The sequence below is a fragment of the Astyanax mexicanus genome, chromosome 4, assembly GCF_023375975.1.
Source record: "Astyanax mexicanus isolate ESR-SI-001 chromosome 4, AstMex3_surface, whole genome shotgun sequence".
NCBI classification, from domain to species: Eukaryota; Metazoa; Chordata; class Actinopteri; order Characiformes; family Acestrorhamphidae; genus Astyanax; species Astyanax mexicanus.
The window spans coordinates 29,975,927-30,001,944 of record NC_064411.1 but is presented as its reverse complement, the minus strand read 5'-3'; the positions used below and the strand labels follow the sequence as shown (position 1 = coordinate 30,001,944).

General features: G+C 40.4%; 1 protein-coding gene, 1 long non-coding RNA gene, 8 other non-coding genes and 1 pseudogene across 10 annotated transcripts; 9 read left to right on the top strand and 2 right to left on the bottom strand.

The window, feature by feature from the left end:
* The first annotated feature begins 224 nt into the window (after positions 1 to 224).
* On the top strand, positions 225 to 327 carry LOC125802091 (U6 spliceosomal RNA). Its single transcript, XR_007439050.1, has one exon. It is a non-coding gene; the product is annotated as a U6 spliceosomal RNA (small nuclear RNA).
* Positions 328 to 1,007: 680 nt separating this feature from the next.
* Positions 1,008 to 1,112, top strand: LOC125802088 (U6 spliceosomal RNA). Its single transcript, XR_007439048.1, has one exon. It is a non-coding gene; the product is annotated as a U6 spliceosomal RNA (small nuclear RNA).
* A 609-nt stretch (positions 1,113 to 1,721) lies between these two features.
* LOC125802089 (U6 spliceosomal RNA) lies at positions 1,722 to 1,839 on the top strand (annotated as a pseudogene).
* Positions 1,840 to 3,106: 1,267 nt separating this feature from the next.
* LOC125802094 (U6 spliceosomal RNA) lies at positions 3,107 to 3,211 on the top strand. The gene has a single exon (XR_007439053.1). It is a non-coding gene; the product is annotated as a U6 spliceosomal RNA (small nuclear RNA).
* Positions 3,212 to 3,901: 690 nt separating this feature from the next.
* On the top strand, positions 3,902 to 4,006 carry LOC125802093 (U6 spliceosomal RNA). The gene has a single exon (XR_007439052.1). It is a non-coding gene; the product is annotated as a U6 spliceosomal RNA (small nuclear RNA).
* A 686-nt stretch (positions 4,007 to 4,692) lies between these two features.
* Positions 4,693 to 4,795, top strand: LOC125802087 (U6 spliceosomal RNA). The gene has a single exon (XR_007439047.1). It is a non-coding gene; the product is annotated as a U6 spliceosomal RNA (small nuclear RNA).
* Positions 4,796 to 7,113: 2,318 nt separating this feature from the next.
* Positions 7,114 to 7,216, top strand: LOC125802084 (U6 spliceosomal RNA). Its single transcript, XR_007439045.1, has one exon. It is a non-coding gene; the product is annotated as a U6 spliceosomal RNA (small nuclear RNA).
* Positions 7,217 to 7,704: 488 nt separating this feature from the next.
* Positions 7,705 to 7,807, top strand: LOC125802090 (U6 spliceosomal RNA). Its single transcript, XR_007439049.1, has one exon. It is a non-coding gene; the product is annotated as a U6 spliceosomal RNA (small nuclear RNA).
* Positions 7,808 to 13,987: 6,180 nt separating this feature from the next.
* On the bottom strand, positions 13,988 to 15,938 carry LOC111197182 (uncharacterized). The gene is made up of 4 exons (XM_049478996.1): positions 15,921 to 15,938; positions 15,046 to 15,829; positions 14,714 to 14,959; positions 13,988 to 14,624 (listed from the first exon to the last, which is right to left on the bottom strand). Exons 1-3 carry the CDS (start codon positions 15,936 to 15,938, stop codon positions 14,829 to 14,831), a joined length of 933 nt encoding a protein of 310 aa, XP_049334953.1. The 3' UTR covers positions 13,988 to 14,624; positions 14,714 to 14,828.
* A 7,133-nt stretch (positions 15,939 to 23,071) lies between these two features.
* LOC125802092 (U6 spliceosomal RNA) lies at positions 23,072 to 23,176 on the top strand. Its single transcript, XR_007439051.1, has one exon. It is a non-coding gene; the product is annotated as a U6 spliceosomal RNA (small nuclear RNA).
* Positions 23,177 to 23,415: 239 nt separating this feature from the next.
* On the bottom strand, positions 23,416 to 25,138 carry LOC111194582 (uncharacterized). Its single transcript, XR_002651183.2, has 2 exons — positions 24,893 to 25,138; positions 23,416 to 24,803 (listed from the first exon to the last, which is right to left on the bottom strand). It is a non-coding gene; the product is annotated as an uncharacterized LOC111194582 (long non-coding RNA).
* Positions 25,139 to 26,018: the final 880 nt, after the last annotated feature.

The following is a 26,018-nucleotide window of genomic DNA, read 5'->3' as shown; positions in this document are numbered from 1 at the left end:
GCACACAGGGCATTTTGTGACAAGACTCTAACAGCTAACAGATACAGGCAGCCGATACTAACCATACTAGCAGTCCTGCACTATGGTGATGTCATTTATAAAAAAGCTTCCGCCAGTGCTCACAAACCATTAGACTGAATCTACAATTTATTACTGGCGACCCTTACAGTATTCACCACTGTAGACTATATGAGAGAGTTGGTTGTTCTTCACTAGATGCACAGAGACATTTGGCTAATTACTAAAATTGGAACAATACAGAGAAGATTAGCACGGCCTCCTGTGCGCAAGGACAACACGCAAAATCGTGAAGCGCCAATACTCATTTAAAAATAAAAAAATAATAATAATAAAAAAAAAATTGTGGTAAGGGTGGTGAATTTGACACAACACCGTTTATTTTCACCTCTTGCTCTGCTGCACTACCCTTCTTAGCTTGAAACAGGAACAATAGTAAAGAAGTCAACCTCTACATGACTTGTGTCAATATTTAACGGTTGCCCTTGGGTTCTAACAGTCGCTGGTGGATTTTAATGGTCGCCTGTGGGGTGTAGCGGTCGCTGGTGGGTTCTTACAGTTGCCTGTGTTTTTTTTATGGTCGTCCGTGCGTTGTAATGGTCGCCAGAGGTTTCTAAGGTTGCCAGTCTGGTCGATGGAGGTTTCTAACGATCGCTCATGGGTTCTAATGGTCGCAGTACGTTCTAAGCGTGGCCCTTCGGTTCTAATGGTCACTGGTGGGCTATAACGATCGCCAGCATATGTTAACGGAGGCTGCCGAATCTATCGGCTACCTGTAGACTCTAACAGCTACAGGCAGCCGATACTAACCATACTAGCAGTCCTGGACTATGGTGATGTAATTTATAAAAAAGCTTCTGCCTGTGTTTACAAACTATTAGACTGAATCTACAATTCTGCTCTAAAATGTATTACTAGCGACACATACAGTACTCACCACTGTAGACTATATGAGAGAGTTGGTTGTTCTTCACTAGATGCACAAAGAGAATCACATTTGGCTAATTACTAAAATTGGAACGATACAGAGAAGATTAGCATGGCCTCCTGTGCGCAAGGACAACACGCAAAATTGTGAAGCGCCAATACTTATTTAAAAATAAATAAATAATAATAATAAAAAAAATTGTGGCAAGGGTGGTGAATTTGACACAACACTGTTTATTTTCATCTCTTGCTCTGCTGCACTACCCTTCTTAGCTTGAAACAGGAACAACAGTAAAGGAGTCAACCTCTACATGACTTGTCTCAATATTTAACGGTTGCCCTTGGGGTCTAATAGTCACTGGTGGTTTTTAACGGTCGCCTGTGCAGTATAACGGTCACTGGTGGGTTCTTACAGTTGGCGGTGGTTTTTAATGGTCGCCGGAGGTTTCTAAGGTCGCCTGTGTGTTTTAACGGTCGACAGAGGTTTCTAACAGTCGCTCGTGGGTTTTAATGTTCGCAGTAGGTTCTAAGCGTGGCCCAGTCGCCAGTATATGTTAACGGAGGGTGCCGTCTCTATCGGCTGCCTGTAGACTCTAACAGCTACAGGCAGCCGATACTAACCATACTAGCAGTCCTGGACTAAGGTGATGTAATTTATAAAAAAGCTTCCGCCAGTGCTCACAAACCATTAGACTGAATCTACAATTCTGCTCTAAAATGTATTACTGGCAACACTTCCAGCACTCACCACTGTAGACTATATGAGAGAGTTGGTTGTTCTTCACTAGATGCACAAAGAGAATCACTACTAAAATTGGAACGATACAGAGAAGATTAGCACGGCCTCCTGTGCGCAAGGACAACACGCAAAATCGTGAAGCGCCAATACTTATTTAAAAAAAGAATAAATAAAATAATAATAATGGCACGATACCTTTTTTTTTTTATCTCTCGCTCTAATGCACTACCCTTCTTAGCTTGAAACAGGAACAACAGTTTAGGAGCCAACCTCTACACGACTTTTCTCAACATTTTGGTAATCCTTTGAAAATCAGTGCTCACCCCAAAGAGGGAGAAATAAGAGAAGAGAGCAGCAAATACTGTGACAAGATTACTCAATGTAATGTATGCGTTGACCAGTCTGCTGAAATTAATTTAATTTACTCACTTGCAATACAAGCTTGATGAAATCATGTCTTCTACATGCAAAAGTTCTGCATGTTAAGTTCTTGAAGGCTGTGCAAATGAGGAGAGCTTACACTGCCGTCTCATCGACAGGCACTGAAAATAGATTATAGTGTTACCATACAAAAAAAAAATGAACGACCCAGCCTGATCACGACTGGTCTACGTGAATGGCTCCCAGTGTTTTCTAACGGTCGCCGGAGGTTTCTTATGGTCGTTGTTGGTTTCCAACGGTAGCCAGAGGTTTTTAATGGTTGTCCTTGGGTTTTAACGGTTGACCTGGTTTCAGGCCAGTATGTTCTAACGGTCACCCCTGGGTGTAACAGTTACCGGAGGTCGCCGGTTAGTTCTAACAATTGCCAGAGGTTTCTAACTGTTGTTGGTGGGTTCTAAAGTTCGCCTGTAGGTTCTACTGGTTGCTGGTGTTTTCTAGCGATCATCTGTGGTTTCTAAGAGTTGCCGGTGGTTTATAAGGGTTGCCTGTGCACACTTACGGTTGCCCTTGGGTTCTAACAGTCGCTGGTGGTTTTTAACGGTCGCCTGTGGGGTATAACGGTCGCTGGTGGGTTTTTAATGGTCGCCCGGGGATTGTAGCGGTCACCGGGGGTTTCTAAGATCGCCAGTGTGTTTTAACGGTCGACAGAGGTTTCTAACAGTCGCTCGTGGGTTCTAATGTTCGCAGTAGGTTCTAAGCGTGGTCCTTCGGTTCTAATGGTTGCCGGTGGGCTATAACGGTTGCCAGTATATGTTAACGGAGGCTGCCGAATCGCCAAAAGCTACAGGCAGCTGATAATAACCATACTAGCAGTCCTGCACTACGGTGATGTTATTTATAAAAAAGCTTCCGCCAGTGCTCACAAACCATTAGACTGAATCTACAATTCTGCTCTAAAATGCATTACTGGCAACTCTTACAGTACTCACCACTGTAGACTATATGAGAGAGTTGGTTGTTCTTCACTAGATGCACAAAGAGAATCACATTTGGCTAATTACTAAAATTGGAATGTTACAGAGAATATTAGCACGGCCTCCTGTGCGCAAGGACAACACGCACAATCGTGAAGCGCCAATACTTATTTAAAAATAAATAAATAATAATAATAAAAAAAAATGTGGCAAGGGTGGTGAATTTGGCACAACACTGTTTATGTTGACCTCTTGCTCTGCTGCTCTACCCTTCTTAGCTTGAAACAGGAACAACAGTAAAGGAGTCTACCTCTACACGACTTGTCTCAATATTTAATGGTAGCCCTTGGGTTCTAACAGTCGCTGGTGGTTTTTAACGGTCGCCTGTGGGGTAAAACGGTCGCCAGTGGGTTCTTACAGTTAGCGGTGATTTTTAATGGTCGCCCGTAGATTGTAACGTTTGCAGGAGGTTTCTAAGGTTGCCGGTGTGTTTTAGGGGTCGACGGAGGTTTTTAACGGTCGCTCTTGGGTTCTAATGGTCGCAGTAGGTTCTAAGCATGGCCCTTCAGTTCTAATGGTCGCCGGTGGGCTATAACTGTCGCCAGTATATGTTAACAGAGGCTGCCGACTCTATCGGCTGCCTGTAGACTCCAACAGCTACAGGCAGCCGATACTAACCATACAATACTAGCAGTCCTGCACTATGGTGATGTAATTTATAAAAAAGCTTCCGCTAGTGCTCACAAACCATTAGACTGAATCTACAGTTCTGCGCTAAAATGTATTACTGGCAACCCTTACAGTATTCACCAGTGTAGACTATATGAGAGAGTTGCATGTTCTTCACTAGACGCACAAAGAGAATCACATTTGGCTAATTACTGAAATTGAAACAATACAGAGAAGATTAGCACGGCCTCCTGTGTGCAAGGACAACACACAAAATCGTGAAGTGCCAATACTTATTTAAAAATAAATAAATAATAATAATTGAAAAAAATAGTGGCAAGGGTGGTGAATTTGGCACAACACTGTTTATTTTCACCTCTTGCTCTGCTGCACTACCCTTCTTAGCTTGAAACAGGAACAACAGTAAAGGAGTCAACCTCTACATGACTTGTCTTAATATTTAATGGTTGCCCTTGGGTTCTAACAGTCGCTGGTGGTTTTTAACGGTCGCCTGTGGGATACAACCGTTGCCGGTGGGTTCTTACAGTTGCTGGTGGTTTTTACTGGTCGCCCGTGGACTGTAGCAATCGCCGGAGGTTTCTAAGGTCGCCTGTGTGTTTTAACGGTCGACAGAGGTTTCTAACAGTCGCTCGTGGGTTCTAATGTTCGCAGTAGGTTCTAAGCATGGCCCTTTGGTTCTAATGGTCGCTGGTGGGCTATAACGGTCGCCAGCATATGTTAACGGAGGCTACCGACTCTACCTGCTGCCTGTAGACTCCAACAGCTACAGGCAGCTGATAATAACCATACTAGCAGTCCTGCACTATGGTGATGTAATTTATAAAAAAGCTTCGGCCAGTGCACACAAACCATTAGACTGAATCTACAGTTCTGCTCTTAAATGTATTACTGGCAACACTTCCAGCACTCACCACTGTAGACTATATGAGAGAGTTGGTTGTTCTTCACTAGATGCACAAAGAGAATCACATTTGGCTAATTACTAAAATTGGAACAATACAGAGAAGATTAGCACGGCCTCCTGTGCAAGGACAACACGCAAAATCGTGAAGCGCCAACACTTATTTAAAAATAAAAAAAAATAATAATAAAAAATAATTGTGGCAAGGGTGGTTAATTTGGCATGACACCGTTTATGTTCACCTCCTTGCTCTGCTGCACTATTTGCTATGCTGTGAATTTTTCAAATTATAAAATAGTAAAGATCTAAATAATAAAGGCAGTTGTTTATTCATAGCCAATAATATTATAAATACATACACACTACACGTATTTTATTATATTAACATTTAAGAAATATAAATAATCATTAATTGTTGACTAATATATTTATTGACATTCATGAGCCTTTTAATCACGGAGGACTTTTTTTGTGGCATTCGGCAGAGAAATGGAGCTGTGTTGAGTGAGGTCTCCCTGCCTTACAATGTAGACTTTTATATAATATAATATAATATAATATAGTATAATATAATATAATATAATGTGATAGTACATGCTATATAACATTAAATTTGATGTTATAGAATAATAGTAATAATAATAATCATGGAAGACGTTTATTATGACATTCGCCGGAGCCGTGGTGAGAGAGGTCTCGCGCACAAACGCGCTCCCAGTCTCGAGCCATATACTGTTGGTGGACTTCCCATTTTGAGGTAAGCCCCTCCCCTTTGGAGGGGCTCCAGTCTGCAGCAATACATACTTGGCACCACTCCGAGCCCCTCACTCTGATCCTCACACAGTTGATTCACGCAGCTGCTCTTTCTCTCAAATTTACTGGATAAACAACAATAAGTTCAGCTGCGCTACCATGGAAAACTCAACTCCTAAATATGTGGTATGGAGTCTCCTCACCAAGATATTTAGAGAGGTGAGCTTGTGAAGATTTCTGAAGGCAGGTGACGCTGCTCCGTTAGCCCGTCTGCTAGTTAGGTTAGCTTGTCTGATCGTCTCCGGTTCAGAGTTGCTGTTTAGGTGTAAAAGGGTTCTGTGCAATCTGTCATAATTAGCTAAGGTGCCTTCACTGCTTTTTACATTCTAATAAACTAATGGGTAACACACGTTAATGTGTTTATCCACTTTCCGTGTAAATTAACGTTAACTTCAGCGCGAGTGATGGGTTAGTATATAAACACACAGAGAAGCAGCACTTTCCGTTTTTTCCTAAACTCACTGTTTCTCTTAGAAAACCCTGAGGGCAGAATTCTCCTCTGTCTTTGTGTTTTTAGTTTTTAACAGATAGCGAGTCTGTTGTGCTGGATATTTTACTAAATACAGAAGATTATATAATCTGTGTAGCTGCATTTGAACTGAGCCAAACATTGCTGTTACTGAACTGGATGAGTTTTAAATACACTTGTTAAGTAAAGTTAAGTCTAGTCTACTGAAAGCCTGTAATGTTAGTATAAATCTGTACTGCAGTAGAAGTGGTTCATTTCAGAAACTTGACTTTATTCGTCCCACCTCCATTACAGGTCACTTGCTTTAAAATATTAAAATGTTAGCATAATTTAAATGCAACAAAACTTAAAGGCTATTATTTTAATAAACATTAGCAGTAAATAATCTCAAATTAAAAACAAATAGAAAATAGAAAAACAGTAAAACATGTGTAATACATACTTTTCATATGACCAAAATTTATTAGACTAAAACTAGACTAAAATGTGACTGAAACTAATAATATACAATAGACTTAAATGTAATTAAAGCTATTAAACATTTTAGTCAAAAGACTAAGACTAAACTGTATCAAAATCACCTGTCAAAATGAACACTGTGATATACTATTGTATTTTGCTTTATGTAGTTGCCTGCATTCAGGGAGGGGAATAATCCTTTGATTAAATATAATTGTATTAATTGCTATTGCAGTTTAAATTAAACAGGCAAATAATGTAAAGGGTCTGAATTTAATTTAAAGTTTTATTTATATTTGTCCCCCTGTACTTGTTTTAAGGGCCAAACCTGTGGGGGGGGGTTCCGGACCTGTGTGGATGTATAATGACTTTTTAAAATTAATTTAAATGCTGTCTGAGCACCTTGTACCCACCTGGCATGATGTGGACATCCTAGTGACTTTCCACAAGACTCTGAGCCTGCTAGTGATTTTGGCCATAACTCCCTTATTCTGTCAAAACCTGTAAGTGTAACTGAAAGTGATTCGATTTATATTGTGATATATATCGATATCGGCTGATATGGAAAACTATATCGTGATAAGATTTTTTTCCATATTGCCCAGCCCTACCACCAGTGCTCACAAACCATTAGACTGAATCTACAATTCTGCTCTGAGATTTATTACTGGCGACTCTTACAGTATTCACCACTGTAGACTATATGAGAGAGTTGGTTGTTCTTCACTAGATGCACAAAGAGAATCACATTTGGCTAATTACTAAAATTGGAACGATACAGAGAAGATTAGCACGGCCTCCTGTGCAAGGACAACACGCAAAATCGTGAAGCGCCAATACTTATTTAAAAATAAATAAATAATAATAATTGAAAAAAATTGTGGCAAGGGTGGTGAATTTGGCACGACACCGTTTATTTTCACCTCTTGCTCTGCTGCACTACCCTTCTTAGCTTGAAACAGGAACAACAGTAAAGGAGCCAACCTCTACATGACTTGTCTCAATATTTAACGGTTGCCCTTGGGTTCTAACAGTCGCTGGTGGTTTTTAACGGTTGCCGGTGGGCTATAACGGTCACTAGTATATGTTAACGGAGGCTGCCGACTCTATCGGCTGCCTGTAGACTCCAACAGCTACAGGCAGGTGATACTAACCATACTAACAGTCCTGGACTATGGTGATGTCATTTATAAAAAAAAGCTTCCGCCAGTGCTCACAAACCATTAGACTGAATCTACAATTCTGCTCTAAAATATATTACTGGCGACTCTTACAGTACTCACCACTGTAGACTATATGAGAGAGTTGGTTGTTCTTCACTAGATGCACAAAGAGACATTTGGCTAATTACTAAAATTGGAACAATACAGAGAAGATTAGCACGGCCTCCTGTGCGCAAGGACAACACGCAAAATCGTGAAGCGCCAATACTTATTTAAAAAAAATAAAATAATAATAATAAAAAAAAATTGTGGCAAGGGTGGTGAATTTTGCACGACACCGTTTATTTTCACCTCTTGCTCTGCTACACTACCCTTCTTAGCTTGAAACAGGAACAACAGTAAAGGAGTCAACCTCTACATGACTTGTCTCAATATTTAACGGCTGCCCTTGGGTTCTAACAGTCGCTGGTGGTTTTTAACGGTTGCCTGTTGGGTACAACCGTTGCCGAGTCCAAAAAATTACAGAATTCTGCACCACCGAGCGAACAGACAGAGACTAGAGATATTATGTTTATTTAATGTTTATTAAACAAATATATAATAGTACATAAAAGTGAATTCTGCACACTCAATTGCAGTACATATATAAATACAAACAAGACAATTCTTCACCATATAAAAAAAATTGTAACATGGGATGACAAAAATTCATTAAATAAACAGTATCCTGCACAATTTTAAATAAATAAAATACAACCAAGAAAATTCTACTCACTATAAACAGTGTAGTATAAAACTAAAAATGAATAAATTAAATAGGGCAATATAAATAGTCACAACAAAAAATGCTTAAAGAAATTATATAAAACTATCTATTTTGTAAATAAAATATAATTATATATAGTAAAATAAAATGACCAATTCTGTCAATACAAACAGGAAAATTCTGCTTACTATAAACAGTGCAGTATAAAACTAAAAATAAATACATTGAATAGGGCAATATAAATAGTGAAAATAAAACAGTGCAGTATAATAAAACAATCAATTCTGTCAGTACAAATAGGAAAACTGCTCAATATAAAGTGCAGTGTAATAAAACAATCAACTATATCAGAAACAAACAGGACAATTCTGCACAGTGCAGCATAAAACAATTAATTAAATTGAACAAAAGTTAAGGGTCAGTGACATAAGAGTTGGCGTGATGTCCAAATCTAAAATATGCTTTAAACTTGTTCAAACAAGTAGATGTTTGCTTAAATGTATAGTTTGCATTTATGTTGGTGTCATAGTATTTTATATGACATTTCTACCATTTTTAACCAAATAAAGATTTGCAGTCCCTTTATATTGTCAAATGGTGTAACCACAAAAACACGCCAAATATTAAATAATTCACCTTCCTAGAAGTTATGCAAGAGTCCTGATGACAATAATGAATTTATTATGAAATATAATCTCAAAGCAGATTTAATTATTTTTATTTCTAAATGTGGATAATATTGGGATTTTGTTGCACTGAGCAGGTCAGTATGCTGTGCACATGAATGTTTTCTTTCTATTCTTGGGTCAGTTGGTTTACAATCATTTAAAATGTCATTTTTACAGTGTAGTATAGTACTAAAATCATATTCATAGTAACTTTTTTATTTCAGCTTCAGATTTCTATGAGAAATATTGGTTACACCAATTGACATTTATCGGTTACACCAACTGACCATACTATCTGCAGAGAGAACGACAAGTAATTGACACATGAATTTGAATGAAAAGTCAAAGAGTAAAGTGATTTGGGTATTTTAATAAATGTGAAAAAACTCTCATTAGTTTTTTTTTTCATAACACAAAAACAGTATTCTTAACAATGAAGAAACAGATTGACCTCAGTAACAGATTTCAGTAACATTTTGGTTTCCAAAAAAACATTCGTAGTCCAAAAAATGGCACTTGAACAATGGCCAGAAAAATTCAAACATGTTATTTATCAAATTACATTCAAAACAATCATGTCAACAATACAATTCAATGCTTTTAAGAGAGAGAGAGAGAGATTATTTCTGATAATTTATTTCTTATTTCTGATTCAAACATTCATATCTCAATTATACATCTTTACTTTGAGTCTGGAATTTTTTCCAGTCTTCTGTTGTCAGTTTGGAGTGACGGGAGTTGACAGGTTCTGGCTCAGAGATCATGAACAGTACATCAGATTTAAAATAGAAAAGGATGTCAGGTGGGTGAGGCCAGGTGAAAACATTCTTTGCACTCAGCTGTTTCATGCAGCTGACCTCTATCTCATCGCCCACAACCTGAATGATCTGTCCCACAAAAGGCTTACCCTCATAATTCACAACAATGAATTTGCCTCTCTGATTCAGACTGGGTGGTTCTGGGACTTCTGACACATTTCTAAAATCTACCGTTGATGGGTTGTAACATCTGCAAATGGCTGCTGGTCTTGAACAGAAGCATGAAATGTGTCTGTATAGAATTGTGGCTGGCTCTGTGGAGATGACTTGATGTAGCTTCATGGTGCCCTTTACAGCTGGCAAAAGCTCTGGCACTTTCTCATCAAATTTTTTAACATCCTCCTCAGATATCTAGTAGATGTTAATGGTAGATTTCTGTTTAATCAGGAAGTCATATACATCCTCAGGGGTCTGCAAATCCTTTCCTCTCTGCACTGCTGTATCAGCAAGACGCTTCACAGTTGCCCCAACTCCATCAGGTGCACCTTTCCCGTGTGCTTTCTCACTGAAGTTCCAGGTCACACTCTTGAATCCCAAAAGAAAAGGTACAGTACTCAAGAGGTAAAAGTTCTTTCGGTTCCTGTACTGTGTTACAGGCCCATCACTTATAATGTGGAGGGAGGAAGGTGGCGTTTCACATTTTGTCATGGCATCTCTCACAACAGGCTCTAAATGTGCCCACACTGCACGTTCATCATGGCGATGACAGTCAGAGATGGTGGCGTAGGTGTGAGTGGCATTACCTGTGTATACCACACAGGTGTGGATGGTGGCCTGTTTCCAGCTGCTACCAAAGTGGAACGGCTGGATTTCGCGGTTTAGTTTGCAGCCATAATTTTCTGAGAAATCAATATGAACACACAGTTCATCTCTAAGCAACGAATGTTTTAATTCTCTCAGGGACTGGGTCTGGTGCAGCCAGTTAAAGTGATGCTGTGTGAAGGCGTCTAGCTTCTTGTTCTGCCGTCCTGACACTATTTTCAACCTTGTGATACTTTGCAGATGATTTCTCCTCCTGTAACAACAATTCTCTCCCACTGCTCCCATGTGATGATGCTATTATCTAGTGGGCCCTCAAACTCCACCTCATTGTAGCAACACTTAGTACATAAGCGGTACATACACTTCTGATTGGTTGGGTCACAAACAATGGATTCCAGAAGCTCTGAAATGCTGTTAGTCGACAGAATACCTTTCTGGCAGAGCCTGTCGACAATCATTTTAAAGTTGTCATGGTCAATGCAGCTACAGGTGTTTCAGTCAGACACTTTCGCTTGAGTAACATAATAAGGGCAGTACCTGAGGAACTGTCGATAGGAGACTGCATGGTGTTTCAGGGAGGTTGTATTATAGCTGGAGTGGAGGTCTTTCAGAGAATGAAGAAGTACTCTCCTTTGGTGTTTTATTTTATTTTTTGTAACAGTGTCTTTCTTACCTGACAGCATGCGGCTATTTTCATCTCTACAGAGAAAGCTGACAACCCGCTCCTTTTTGTCCTCTGCAATTTTCTTTTTGTCTTTCTTTGTGTTTCTCGCACACACTTTCTTTCTTTTCTTCTCTCTGAGTTGATCAACTTTCTGTTGCAGCTTTTTTTATCTTCTTTCTTTCACTTTTAAGTTCCTTCCTTATCTTGATGAGCTCAAACCTTAGCATTTCCCTTTCCTTCAGCACTGCTCTTTGTTTGCTGGTACTTTTCTGCACTGCCCTTACACTTTCCCTCATCTGCTCCTGTTTTTCCCTGGGCAGATCTGCAACTAGGGTGTTTGTGATCTTTCCCTGTCTCTTTCTCCTCTGATAGCTAAGAGTAAAGAAAATTACTAAAACTGTTAGCATTATGTCCAGAACCTTAATTTATCTTTCATTTTAACTAAACATCTCTCACTAAAACCTTTTAGGAGATCTACATTACTGATTTTACTTTCTCATTAAGTGTGGGTGGGTGTATGAAGAGTACCTTTCCTTTCTTTTAGTCAGGTAATGTGCCCTTGTAGCAGGATCAGCATTAACCCGTGCTCTGTGGCGAGCCACTTTTTCTTTACTTGAAAGTGGCATCTATTAGGAGAAAAGGAGAGTTAGATGTTTGCATACACAAGTTTCAACCTACATACTACATGCTTTTGTCTTATATAATTTTTATATTAAACACAGATTCCAGTTATTTATTTTATTGTTTTTAAGACTTTATTTCACATTGTAGCATTATCATTTTAATAATAACAATCATTGTATAATAATAATAAGAATAAGAATAATAAGAATAATTTGAGACAGATTTTTAAGTTTAAAAAAATTGTTTTACTACATTTCACAATATACCATATCATCATTTTAATAATAACAATCATTGTATAAAAATAATAATAATAATAATAATAATAATAATAATAATAATAATTATTATTATTATTATAAAATTATTGTTGATATAATTAAAATGATGATATGGTATATTGTGAAATGTAGTAAAACATTTTTTTTTAACTTTAAAAATCTGTCTTAAATTATTATTATTATTATTATTATTATTATTATTATTATTATTATTATATTAATAATGTATATAAAAAATAAAATATAAAAAATGATAACACTATTTATTATTATTACTATTAATCATAATAGTAATAATAATAACAATAATAATATATAAAAAATAATATTATTGTTATTATTGTTGTTATTATTAATAACAATAATAATAGTCAATTTAAGAAAAATAAAAGAAAAATTCATAAAAGAAAAATTCCAATGGTGTAACCTGGTTACACCACTGGACATTTCCAATTAAAACCACAATTTGCAGGCATTTTAGTGGACAACTATGGAAACACTTGACCTTGGATTGAACTGTTAAAACTGTTTTTCATTTTATTATGAAAATTTTATGATTATCCATGTTTATTAACATTTTAATGAGGTCATACCATTTGACATGTATTGTAATCATACCTGACCATGACCTGAAAATGCTTTATTTTGTCAAATTTTAGAGAGAGTTACTAACCTTGACTTGTGGCAGTTGGGGTCTTCAGGGGTCCTTCTGTTTGACATGACATCCTGTCACATGATCGTCTGGCTCAAAATGTTCAAAATGGCTCCAAAAAGAGTGGTTACACCAGTTGACATTTTAGAAGTTTCACTTGGCAGACATGATTCCCCATGTTACTAGATAAATTCAGAACTGCCATGTTTCTCTATTATTATTTGGTATTAAAGAATACTTGTTTAAGATTATGCCAGTGTATTTCAGAAGCTGTTTAGAAGATGATTACATATTTTTTCAACAACTTATATTCTTGGTGCTGCATTTTTGTGGTTACACCATTTAGACAATTTTGCCCTTATTATCTTAATATTATCTCAAAACTTAATAAAATCAGACATTTCAAGGTAGGGGCCGACAGAAAAACTTATTTTAAAGTTAAATATAACTTTATTACGAAATGTTCTCATTTTTAAAGTTATTCAAACTGCAGGGACAGCAAAAAATGAGCGGCATGTCTTTCACCCTTAAACAAACAGTGAACAGTTCGAGGTAGAAGACATTACATTCTAAAATATTACTTCTTGTGTTTTTCCCTCATCTGTGCCAACCACTGGTCCACAGTTAGTGATGAGTTTGCAGCACAAAATGTCTCGCTGCCAAACCTGCTGTGGCCAAATTCTTTTCGTTTGGGCTGACCACACTTAGAGCACAAGTAAGCCTCGCTAGAACGCTCATATTTCCGCCACTGGGTGCCCTCAGTCTTCTTACGGTACCAGGCTGTGGTTGCTGGAACTTGTTCAACCTGTGCTGCTGTCACTGCTGTGGGTGTTGAACTGTGTACTGGACTGGCTGAAGCACTGGTACCGGAATTTGCGATGAAGGGGGTCGGTGAAATAAATACACAGACAGGCTGTGTCTGAGTCGCAGAGGCAGCAGGAAGGACAAGGCGAGCACGGGGAGCTTGAGGCAGTTGTGGCATCTTTGTCTTCTGACGGCTGTATTTGGCGGAGAGGCGAAGGTGAATGGCTGGAATGCAAAGGTGTGGGGCTGTAAGGGCTGCTCACGTGGGGGTGGATCCTGGGCCACAGTGCTGGCACTCGGTCGCTCCACCCCCTGAAGAAGAACAGCACGCTCCTGGGCCTTCTGATGTTTGTTGAACCTAAAAGACAGCAACGTATTAATGATCTGACCAATCTAGCAGGAAAAAAAATCTAGAAGCAGCATTTGTATGGTAAACTTACCACTGAATAAGAGTTCGCCGATTTATTTCAAACAGCTGCAGCGTAGTCCTGCTCAGCAGCGCTGGAGCGTTAAGGACTAGCTGTCTTATGCTGTGGTAGTCTTGAAGGATCAACGCCCACCTTTCAACCCGCACCCCCTTGGTCTGTACAGAAGACGGGTGCAGGTCGCACAACTGCCGGCAGACTGCTTCCACAACCCTGCTAACATCTGGCCACTCTGCAGGTCCGGTAGTCTCTCCCAAGAGACACCTATAAAACACTAACATTTCAGTGAGTTCAGGCTGATAAGGACAAGTGTTCTTTAGTTTGGCAAATTGTCAGTAGCATCCCTAAAGTGATTTAAACACCTCTTACCTTTTGAGACTCTCTATGCCAGGAGTGCCCAAGGTATATTTTGTGTCCTTGACTTGTCTGGCGGTTAGTCTGTCCTGATGACGTGGAGGATACACTGACCTTTCCTTGTCAGAGTCAGTAAGCAGCTCCCACAAAGCAACAAGCTCGTCCACCTTGCTGTCAGTCAGGTGAGTCAGCTTGCGAAGACCAACCAGAGCAATTGCGAGATTTACATGCTCATACCCTGGTGCGCCATCAGGTCCATGTGACTCTTCTCGCTAAACAAACAAAACAAAAAAAATTGTTCTAAACTTAAACCACACAAAATATCAAACTGGCACAACTCTGCTCATATCTGTACACTCACGGTCTGTGGGGGCGACAATGAAGTGGGGCTGAGCTCTCCCTCCTGCAAAGGTGGGGCCTCACCTTGGGACCCTTTGCTGGCTTCATCACTGTCCTACTTGCGTTTTAGGCCAGATCTAATGGCGGCAGTGGCTGCGATCTCGGGCAGCTTTTTCTCCCTTGATGGCGGCGATGGCACGGTTCTCGTTCCACCTCACAAGGCCCTCCAGCAAGTACACCTGCAAGTGCATGCCGTTCGCACTTGTGCCTAGAAAACAAAGAGCATAACTTTCCATGAATGTCATGTTAGATTTGGGAGTACCGGCAGTAACTCTCATTGAGGCCCATACATACCTTGAATGAAATTATTCAGGTGCAGGTGAAAGGACTCGAGCGAGGTGGATCCTCGAGCGCAGTGGTACACGGGCAACGTCACACCCCCCTTAACGAGCTGCCTGACCTTAGTGTACAGCTGCTCCTCGTCAAGGTCCTGGATACAGATGAGGTGGCGTTTTTGGGACTGCCACACAGCTTCGATCCGCCCTCTGTCCAAAAGGGGTATACCCATGGTGTCGCTGCCCTTGTGCCCTTTAAACGTGTCAGTAAGCTGCCTGATCAGCCACGTGGTTTCCTCCGCCCCACGCGTGCGGCTCCTGCAGTGCTTCGCCAGCTCCTTCTTTGTGATGCGGAGCTCTACCTGGTCGTCGCTCAGGCCGAAAAGGCGCTTGGCCTCCCTCAGCCTTGTCACGTCGCCAGCCTCCCACACGAAGATGCATCCAGACAGGCCGCTCATGAAAGCACCGTACAACTGGTGGCTTTCTGTGGTGACGGGGCTCGCAAACCACCGCATGAGATACCACACGTCCAGACGCACAATGGTCACGTCCTCCCACTCGTGGAAGAGTTTGGCAACGCTGGAGGACCCCGTCAGGGAGCAGCAGTCACGGTCCATGTAGATCACACGTGGAGGAGGATCCATGGCATCCCTGTAGCGCTTCATTAAGCTTGACGCCATGTCCACCAGGCCCGTACCCTCGTGGGACGTCAGCACGGTCGTCAGGACCTGCCCGTGCTCTTTCCTGACGTTGGTAGCCCACGCGGCGGTGCCCGCAGTGTCGCCTGCCAGCTTCTTCACGATCTGCAGGACACATTGTGGACAGATATTATCATAAGCGTGTGCACACAGCTTGACATCATGGAGAACTGTAGAGCGGGAACACACAAATTACCTTCTTCGTGGAGTCCATTTTCAGAATGGACCCAAAGGTCGAGGTCACTTTGCTCGCAGTCCGCCAGGTATCGCAGGCACTTCCTCATCCATGTTTCTGAGTGCTGCTCTCTCAGCTGCTGACACAGCTGCGTGGAGCTGTTGCCAAGCGTGCACTCCCTCGTGAGCCGCACCACACTGTAATTACAAGACAACCTACAGCAAAATACATTATAATACTACACAGTTACTGTACTTCGTATAACACTGTAATCACAGGACAACCTACAGCAAAATACATTGTGTTACTTCACAGTTGCTGTAATTAATATAAATGTCAGGTAAATTAACAGAATGGGATTTTTTTCATACCTGTATGTGAGGATTGCTGGGAAGTAGCTCCTGTGTCCCGGATCCAGCTACTTCAGGAGCTTGCCGGACCAAGAGGTGTACTTTCTCTTGCACCTCCTGCACTCCATGTACTCCATGGCCATATCGTACCACCCGTCCACACACAGTACCCTTCGGACTGTTTTGTAGAGCCCAGCCCCTGTCAGTTTGTGGCTGCGGAGGGTACCACCACAGCTTCAATTCTGGCATCAGCTCACGCCTCCCGAAGCGGTTCCTGCGGAACAGTCCCTTGTTTATCCATGCAAGCTGTTCCGGCGGCAGGCACTGCTTCCAGCTCTCAGGCATCAGCATCTTGAGAGAACAAATAAAATTACAGAAATGTGATTACAATTAATTTTTTTTTTCTTCTGACAACATTTATTTTTTTTTGCAAGTATGAACGGAAGTTATTAAAAGCGTAAAACATTGCTAACGCAGATATGCATTTACTTACAGAGAGCACACTCAATACAGTTTAATAAGGATGCATTGCAGTACATTTTAAATCACTGTATGTAGTACATTTGAACAAATGAGAGGTGTTTAGTGACATGGCTGTGATTTAACAAATATATAGCCTCTTAAATACCCGAGATGCCTGTTGCAGAGCCTGGGGTGTAAGCACGGGCAACGAGCCAGAAATCACAGCTGGCGTCGGAGGGGTCGTCGTCACGGCTGGCGTCAGAGGAATCTTCGGCCCTGTGGCTGGATAAATAAAAAGGGGGTACAAGTGGCCACGTAAAAGACTTTCAGACACTAGCAGCTTGAGTGCGTCTTTGCATGTGCGTTTAGGAACATAACGCAATTGCCCAAGTGTTGTGCTGCAAACACAATGCTGTGAACTACTAGGTAAAGCTGATGCATTATAGGAGTTAGGAAGGTCACCTATTCAATGAGGGATTAACCAAACTTAATGGCAGCAAGCACAAAGGAAGCAGCTATACTAAACCAAGGACGGCTCCGCTACTACCGTGATTCTACAGGGAAGGTGTAAAAGAACTTAAGCCATGCACAGAGACATGGAAACCATGTCATGCAGTTTTACAGACTTACCCTATCCTCGTTTCTCGTGTATTACAAAAAAAAGAGAAACACTGTAAAGTACAGCTACTCATTACCAACATATACAATCACGTATGTATACTAACAGTGCCTTGCGAAAGTATTCACCCCTCTTTACATTTTTCACATTTTGTTACCTCCCAACCTGGAATTCAAAGGGAATATTTGAGGGTCTGCATCATTTAATTTACAGACCATGCATACAACTTTCAACATTTAACAATTTTTTTTATTGTGAAGCAAACAACAAATAGGACAAAATAACTGAAAACATCAGTGTGCATAACTATTCACCCCCGTAAGTCAGTACTTTGTAGAGCCACCTTTTGCAGCAATTACAGCTGCAAGTCGCTTTGGATAAGTTTCTATGAGCTTGCCACATCTTGCCACTGGAATTTTTGCCCATTCCTCATGGCAAAACTGCTCCAGCTCCTTCAAGTTAGATGGTTTCCGTTGGTGAACAGCAATCTTCAAGTCTGACCACAGATTCTCAATTGGATTAAGGTCTGGGCTTTGACTAGGCCATTCCAATATGTTTACACGTTTCCTCTTGAACCACTCAAGTGTTGCTTTAGCAGTATGCTTTGGGTCATTGTCCTGTTGGAAGGTAAATCTCTGCCCTAGTCTCAAATCACTGACAGACGTAAACAGGTTTTGCTCAAGAATATCCCTGTATTTAGCACCATCCATCTTCCCCTCGACTCGGACCAGTTTTCCAGTCCCTGCTGCTGAAAAACATCCCCACAGCATGATGCTTCCACCTCCATGTTTCACTGTGGGAATGGTGTTCTTGGGGTGATGAGATGTGTTGGGTTTGCGCCAGACATAGCGTTTTCCTTGGTGGCCAAAAAGTTCAATTTTGGTCTCATCTGACCACAGTACCTTTCTCCATACAGTTTGGGAGTCTCCCACATGCCTTTTTGCAAACTCGAAACGAGCCTTCCTATTTTTGCCTGTAAGTAAAGGTTTTTTTCTGGCCACTCTTCCATAAAGCCCAACTCTATGGAGTGTACGGCTTATTGTGTTCTGCTTGGGAACTCTGCAGCTCCTTTTTGGTCTCTGTGCTGCCTCTCTGATTAATGCCCTCCTTGACCGGGCTGAGAGTTTTGGTGGGCGGCCCTCTCTTGGCAGGTTTGTTGTGGTACCATGTTCTTTCCATTTGATGATGATGGATTTGATGGTGCTCCGGGGGATCATCAGAGATTTGGATATTTTTTTATAACCCAACCCTGACTTATACTTCTCTACAACTTTATCCCTGACTTGCTTGGAGAGCTCCTTGGTCTTCATGGTGTTGTTTGGTTAGCTTAATGGTGTTGCAGCCTCTGGGGCCTTTCAGAAAAGGTGTGTATATACTGACAGATCATGTGACACTTAGATTGCACACAGGTGGCCTTCATTTCACTAAGCATGTGACTTCTGAAGGTAATTGGTTGCACCAGAACTTTTTAGGGGCTTCATAACAAAGGGGGTGAATACATATGCACATGCCAATTTTCAGTTTTTTATTTTCATATTTTCTTTATATACATATATATTTTTTCTCATTTCACTTCTAAAACGTAGACTATTTTGTGCAGATGCATCACATTCAATTCCGATAAAAAAAATACATACAGGTTGTAATGTAGTAAAATAGGGAAATAATCCAAGGGGGTGAATACTTTTGCAAGGCACTGTATACCCGTGTCAGTCTTACACTGTTCATACTTACCTGCAGGGTTCTAAAAGTGTACCAGTGGGCTAACTACTGAATTATAATTACATGAGTGAGTCCATCCTCTGTAGAAGGGGATGGGAGAAAAATAACCTGTAAAAAAGGAAAGTGTACATTTATAATGTGTGTACAATGAAATCCAATTAGTGGCTATCGGCTATTGTATGTTTTGAGCATGTATTGTATCTCATTATTTGCTATACTTACTGCTCTGTAATTTATAACGATGTTTGACTGTTTTTTTTTTAATTTTTATTAATTTATATATACATTTTTTTATTTACATATATTGCACAAAATTCTAAAACGGCACATGCTTTATTACAAGCACGTAAACACTAAAGCTGTAAGTAACAGGACAATATGTGGTGAATAAAATCAGTATTTGTTTTTCTTCATCTGTGCTGGTGCAGAACTTACAACTTGGGACCACAGCTGATGGCTCCTCTACATTTAGCAGCTCTGCATCTGTCACTTCTGCTGGTCCAGAAGATGAAGGCTGCCTCTCCGCTGCTGTAAGAAGTGAAAATGTTACTCATTCTGGTTAGAGAGAAAATGTATGTTTTTTTTAAGAACTGATAACACAACTCAGTCAGTGCTTACCAGCTGTAGGGGCTTTACTGCCAAGCTGAGTCTTCGTTAAGGATAGCGCGGAACGCCTCCATCTGTGTCCCAGGGCGAGGAGTCTGCTGCTTTATCCACTTGACGTACCTGCAGTATCAGCAAAACACAACTGTTTAATTGAATGTATTAATGTAATGTGCATGCACAATTGTTCTTAAAGTATTTCTTTAGGGGGCAACACACAATTAAGGCTTACCCCTTCTTCTCCTTATCCTCAGCATCATAAAGCTCACGCCAAGTCAGCTCCCTGTGCTGACCAAACCCCAGCAGTCGTAGGTCCTCCTGGCCAGGTTCAGCGGCCTTTTCCTGCACCTCGTTCTGAAGTTTCTGCAGGTCCGCTGCAGCAATGACGTGTGGAAAACTGCAGGTGTACTCCTTCAGAGAGTCTTTGTTGGACATGTTGTCAAGGTCTGCCTCTCCTTTATGTGGATGGCGACGACGGAAACGACATAACCGACGTCATTCTCCAGCAGCCACAGGAAGGTCTGGCCACGATATTTGCCAAACTGTATAGAGTAGTGTCTAAGGACAAGCTGGTTGTCATCAACATCTCCTCTAGCCGCTCTCACTCGGAACAAGGCCTCCTTGCGCACCTGATCCGATGACTTCGGCACCCATCCCTGGGATGAACTTTTACTGGATTCAGCAGAAGACTTTGCCACATCAGAAGGAGACAGAAGAAGCTCCTCGGAATCAGGGACGTGCCGAAATGTGGGAATTCCAGCCATGGCTCTGTAATAAATAAAACAAAGGAGTAGTATTAATGCATTAATACGTTCGTTTTAAATGACACACACATATACATACATATGTATATACATACATATATATATATATATATATATATATATATATATATATATATATATATATATATATATATATATATATATATAAAAGACTGGTGGAGGAGAACATACTAAGATGCATAAAAACTAGGGTATTCCACCCAAATATTGATTTCTCTGCATCTTTTTTGTTTCAGCCTTTTTCCATTTTAATTTTCTGCAAATAAATGCTCTAAATGACAAGGGAAGTGGTCTCTTAATTTTTTGCCCAGGCCCCTAGACTCATTAGTTACCCAGTGCCCCTCCCAGACTACCCTCACTGTCTGGCATCTTTCAAAATTGAGGTCTGGGTCAAATCAGGCAACTTAGCCCCTCCTACCGTCTGGCATCTTTCAAATCTGAGGTTTGGGTCCCATTTTTATATGTTATGAATCTGGCCCAAATTCATCTGACAATGCTAAATAATAAAGCATACTGAGCAATTTAAACACCATACACTGAAATTTCTGTCTTAAATTTTTCAACAATTTAACAAATTTGGTACCATTTTAAAATAAGACTACCTTTATAAAGGTTTACAAATGGTTTATAAAGGAGTTTATTTTTTGGATATGAATTGGTTGTAACTGCTTATTAAAGTTTTTTAAGGATTTTACAATCTTATCAATAACTATTAACTAAATAATTTATAAACCAGTTATAATCCCTTTATGAGGGTAGTATTATTTTAAAGTGGTTACCACAAATAAATAAAATACCTTAAAAATGTGCATTTTCAAAAGTATTACATGTAGAAAAACATTAAAAGAGGAAAATAATGATATAGTATTATATAATTACTTAAACTCATTTTTACTTGTTTTTTAAATGACCTAGCACTACTTAGCTACATAAAACGAACATATTGTCACAGTTTAGCCCATGTCTGTCATGTTTCTCCCTCATTTGGTCTCGTGTGCTCCTGCCCCTCTGTTTACCTGTCATGTTTCCCAGCCATGTGCTATTGTTGTGTTTTGGTCCTGTCTCTGCCCTAGCCCCACCCTGTCATTAGTTATTTGTAACCCCGCCCCCTCTTGATTGATCCTCAGGTGTTTCCAGTTTCCTGTTCCCTCCATGTGTATATAAGCCCCTTTGTTTCAAGCCTTCTTTGCCTAGTCTTTTGTTAGTTTGTTTGCTGTCCGTGATCAGGTTTGTTTCATGTCTCTTGATGTTTGTTAGCTTCCTGTTTTCAAGTTTAGTGTTTTGTAGTTTTGTATTCAGTGTAACTTTGGTTTATTTTGTTTGTTTGTTAATTTGTTTTAGTTTGTTAATTTAAATAAATATAATTATTCTGCACTTACGTCCATCCCCTCACTTCTGTAACACATATATCATAAAACGGCATTATTGTAAAAGAATATATGTAATAAAACACATTACAACTGTCTCAAAATATTTTTACTCGAAAAAATTTAAAGCAAAGACCTAGCAGTACTTAGCTAAATAAAACGAACATATATCATAATAAAACGGCATTATTTTAAAAGAATACACGTAATAAAACACATTAAAACTGACTTAAAAGGAGACTATAACGTTTTGCGCCGGTACCAACGCTCGTAACTCACAAAAAAACCCACAATAAATATGGCACTACTTCTACTACACAACTAAAGGAAAAGTACTTACATTTATGCAGAATTCTCACGTTTTTGGAAGATTTTCTCAAAAGTTGTCTGTATAACGCTCCGCTCCGTTCTGGAAAACCGCTCGCTCACAGACCCAGGGGCCAGTTCCAGCGGTTTGTTAGCAGAGTAGCGCACTCTCCATTGGTCGATAGTAAACAAAGGCGTGTACCTGAAGCCGATTGGCTGATTCTAACTCTTTCTAAAATTCACAGTTCTCGATCAGGATTGGCGGAGACGCCCAATGCATTGTCGCAATTGGCTGATTCTGATTTTCTAAAATTTCTAAAAAGCAGGAGTTGGAGAGCTGTGATTGGTCGGCGCAAACTCTAACATTCAGCAAGGACAACATGCAAAATCGTGAAGCGCCAATACTAAAAATAATAATAAAAAATGTGGGCAAGGGTGGTGAATTCGGCATGACACCCTTTTTTTTCACCTCTTGCTCTGCTGCAGCACCCTTCCTAGCTTAAAACAGGAACAACAGTTTAGGAGCCTACCTCTACAAGACTTGTCTCAACATTTAATGTGGTAATCCTTTGAAAATCAGTGCTTACCCGAGGGAGGAATAAGAGAAGAGAGAAAAAAAGCCGCTCATGGGTTCTAATGGTCGCAGTAGGTTCTAAGCGTGGCCCTTCGGTTCTAATGGTTGCCAGTGGGCTATAATGGTCGCCAATACATGTTAATGAAGCCTGCTGACTCTATCTGCTGCCTGTAGACTCTAACAGCTACAAGCAGCCGATACTAACCATACTAGCAGTCCTGGACTATGGTGATGTAACTTATAAAAAAGCTTCCGCCAGTGCTCACAAACCGTTAGACTGAATCTACAATTCTGCTCTGAGATTTATTACTGGCACCCCTTACAGAACTCACTACTGTAGACTATATGAGAGAGTTGGTTGTTCTTCACTAGATGCACAAAGAGAATCACATTTGGCTAATTACTAAAATTGGAACAATACAGAGAAGATTAGCATGGCCTCCTGTGCGCAAGGACAACACGCAAAATCGTGAAGCGCCAATACTCATCTAAAAACAAATAAATAATAATAATTAAAAAAATTGTGGCAAGGGTGGTGAATTTGGCACGACACCGTTTATTTTCACCTCTTGCTCTGCTACACTACTCTTCTTAGCTTGGAACAGGAACAACAGTTTAAGAGCCAACCTCTACACGACTTGTCTCAACATTTAATGTGGTAATCCTTTGAAAATCAGTGCTTACCTGAAATAGAGAGAAATAAGAAAAGAGAAAAAAAGAAAAACAACTTGTCACTCAATCTTTTATTTCAATACAGTAAATACTGTGACAAGATTATGCAATGGAATGTATGCGTTGACCAGTCAGCTAAAATGTATTTAATTTACTTACTTGCAATACAAGCTTGATGAAATCATGTCTTTTACATGCAAAAGTTCTGCATGTTAAGTTCTTGAAGGCTGTGCAAATGAGGAAAAGCTTACACTGCCGTCTCATCGGCAGGCACTGAAAATAGATTATAGTGTTACCATACATGAAGTAAAAAAAAAAGAAGAACGACCCAGCCTGATCACGACTGGTCTACGCAAACGGCTCCCAGTGTTTCTAATGGTTGCCGGAGGTTTCTAACAGTTGCTGGTTTTTAGCGGTCGCCCGTGGGGTATAACTGTCGACGGTGGGTTCTAACAGTTGCCGGTGGTTTTTAATGGTGTCCCATGGGTGGTAACATTGAATAGGGCACTATAAATGAAAATAAGAATTGTTTGAAGAAATTAAAACATTTTTTAAAATAAAATATAAAGTGCAGTATAATAAAACAATCAAGTCTTTCAGTACAAACAGAAAAACACTGCACAATATAAACAGTGCGGTATAATACAACAATCAATTATAATCAATACTAACAGGAAAATTCTGCACAATATAAACAGAGCAGAATAATAACACAATTCTAATCAATACAAACAGGAAAAGTCTGCTCAATATAAAGTGCAGTATAATAAAACAATCAATTCTAATCAATACAAACAGGACAATTCTGCACAGTGCAGCATAAAACGATTGTTAAATTGAACTGGTAAACAAACAGTGAAGAAGTTCTTGAAGTAGAAGACATTAAATTGCTTATAAAATGTTACTTCTTGTAGTTTTTCACTCATCTGTGCCAACCACTGGTCCACAGTTAGTGATGAGGTTGCAGCACGAAAGGTCTCGCTTCCAAACCTGTTGTGGCCAAATTCCTTTTGTTTGGGCTGACCACATTTAGAGCACAAGTTGTGCTCACTGGAGCGTTCATACTTGCGCCTCTGGGTGCCCTTAGTCTTCTTACGGTACCAGGCTGTGATTGGTGAAACTTGTTCAACCTGTACTGCTGCTCCTGTCACTGCTGTGGGTGATTGAGCGGTGTACTGGACTGGCTGAAACACTGGTACCGGAATATGCGATGAAGGAGGCGGTGGAATAAAAACACATACAGGCTGTGTCTGAGTCACAGAGGCAGCAGGAAGGACAAGGCGAGCACGGGGAGCTTGAGGCATTTGTGAAGGTGAATGGCTGGAATGCAAAGGGCTGCTCACATGGGGGTGGGAGTGGATCCTGGGCCACAGCGCTGGCACTCGGTCGCTCCACCCCCTGAAGAAGAACAGCACACTCTTGGGCCTTCTGACGTTTGTTGAACCTAAAATAGAGCAACATATTAATCATCTGACCAATCTAGCAGAAAAAAAACCCTCATATCTAAAAGCAGCATTTGTATGGTAAACTTACCGCTGCATAAGAGTTCGCCGATTTATTTCAAACAGCTGCAGCGTAGTCCTGCTCAGCAGCATTGGAGTGTTTAGGACTAGCTGTCTTATGCTTTGGTAGTCTCAAAGTATCAGCGCCCACCTTTCGACCCACACCCCCTTTGTCTGTACAGAAGATGGGTGCAGATCGCACAACTGGCGGCAGACTGCTTCCACAATCCTGCTAGCATCTGGCCACTTTTCAGGTCCGGTAGTCTCTCCCAAGAGACACCTATAAAACACAAACATTTCAGTGAGTTCAGGCTGATAAGGACAAGTGTTCTTTTGTTTGGCAAATTGTCAGTAGCATTCTCTCTAAAGTGATTTAAACACCTGTTATCTTTTGAGACTCTCTACACCAGGAGTGCCCGAGGTATATTTTGTGGCCTTGAAGCATCTGGCGGTTAGTTTCTCCTGATGGCGTGGAGGATACTGTGGTAATCAAAATAGGTTACCTTATAGATATTTACAATGTATCTTAATGCAATGTAACTGTAAAACAGCAGAGGTGTTGATCTGCACTGTACTCTGTACAAACTCCTCAAACTGGCCTCTCAAGCATATGTGTGTAAGGGTTTTAGACCTGGATGGGGAGTGAGCCCAAGTGCAGGTGCAGACTTATTAACAACAAGCAGACAGTTTGGCCATTGGCAGCGGGCCAATATACAGTAACGGTAAAGGAGGCACCCAGTTTCCCAAGGTCTAACCTTAGAAGTTTACAATTTCCCCAAGCAAGCTAGCCAACGGCTCGTTAGCAAGACTGAGACCTGTCTTCCGAGGGGGAGTTATAGGTAAGAGCTGATAAAGCAGGTGTGGGGTCAATCTGCCCTCTCGAGGACGCTTAAGATTATTTTTAATAAACAGACCCTGACCTAATTTGGATACAATTAAACTAAACTGAAGGGGGGTACATAATGAAGAAAATGGTGGAACCTGAAGCCCCAACTGTGTTCCAGCCCACTGAGAATGTTCAACCAATTTTTAACTGTATAAAACCTTGTGTTTTTGACTCTGTAAGCTGGAAGATTTTGGTGATTCAAATGACCTTGTAAGATTAAAACTATCTGCTAAATAAACCTGTCTCCCCCTTTCTTTAAAAGTTTGATTCT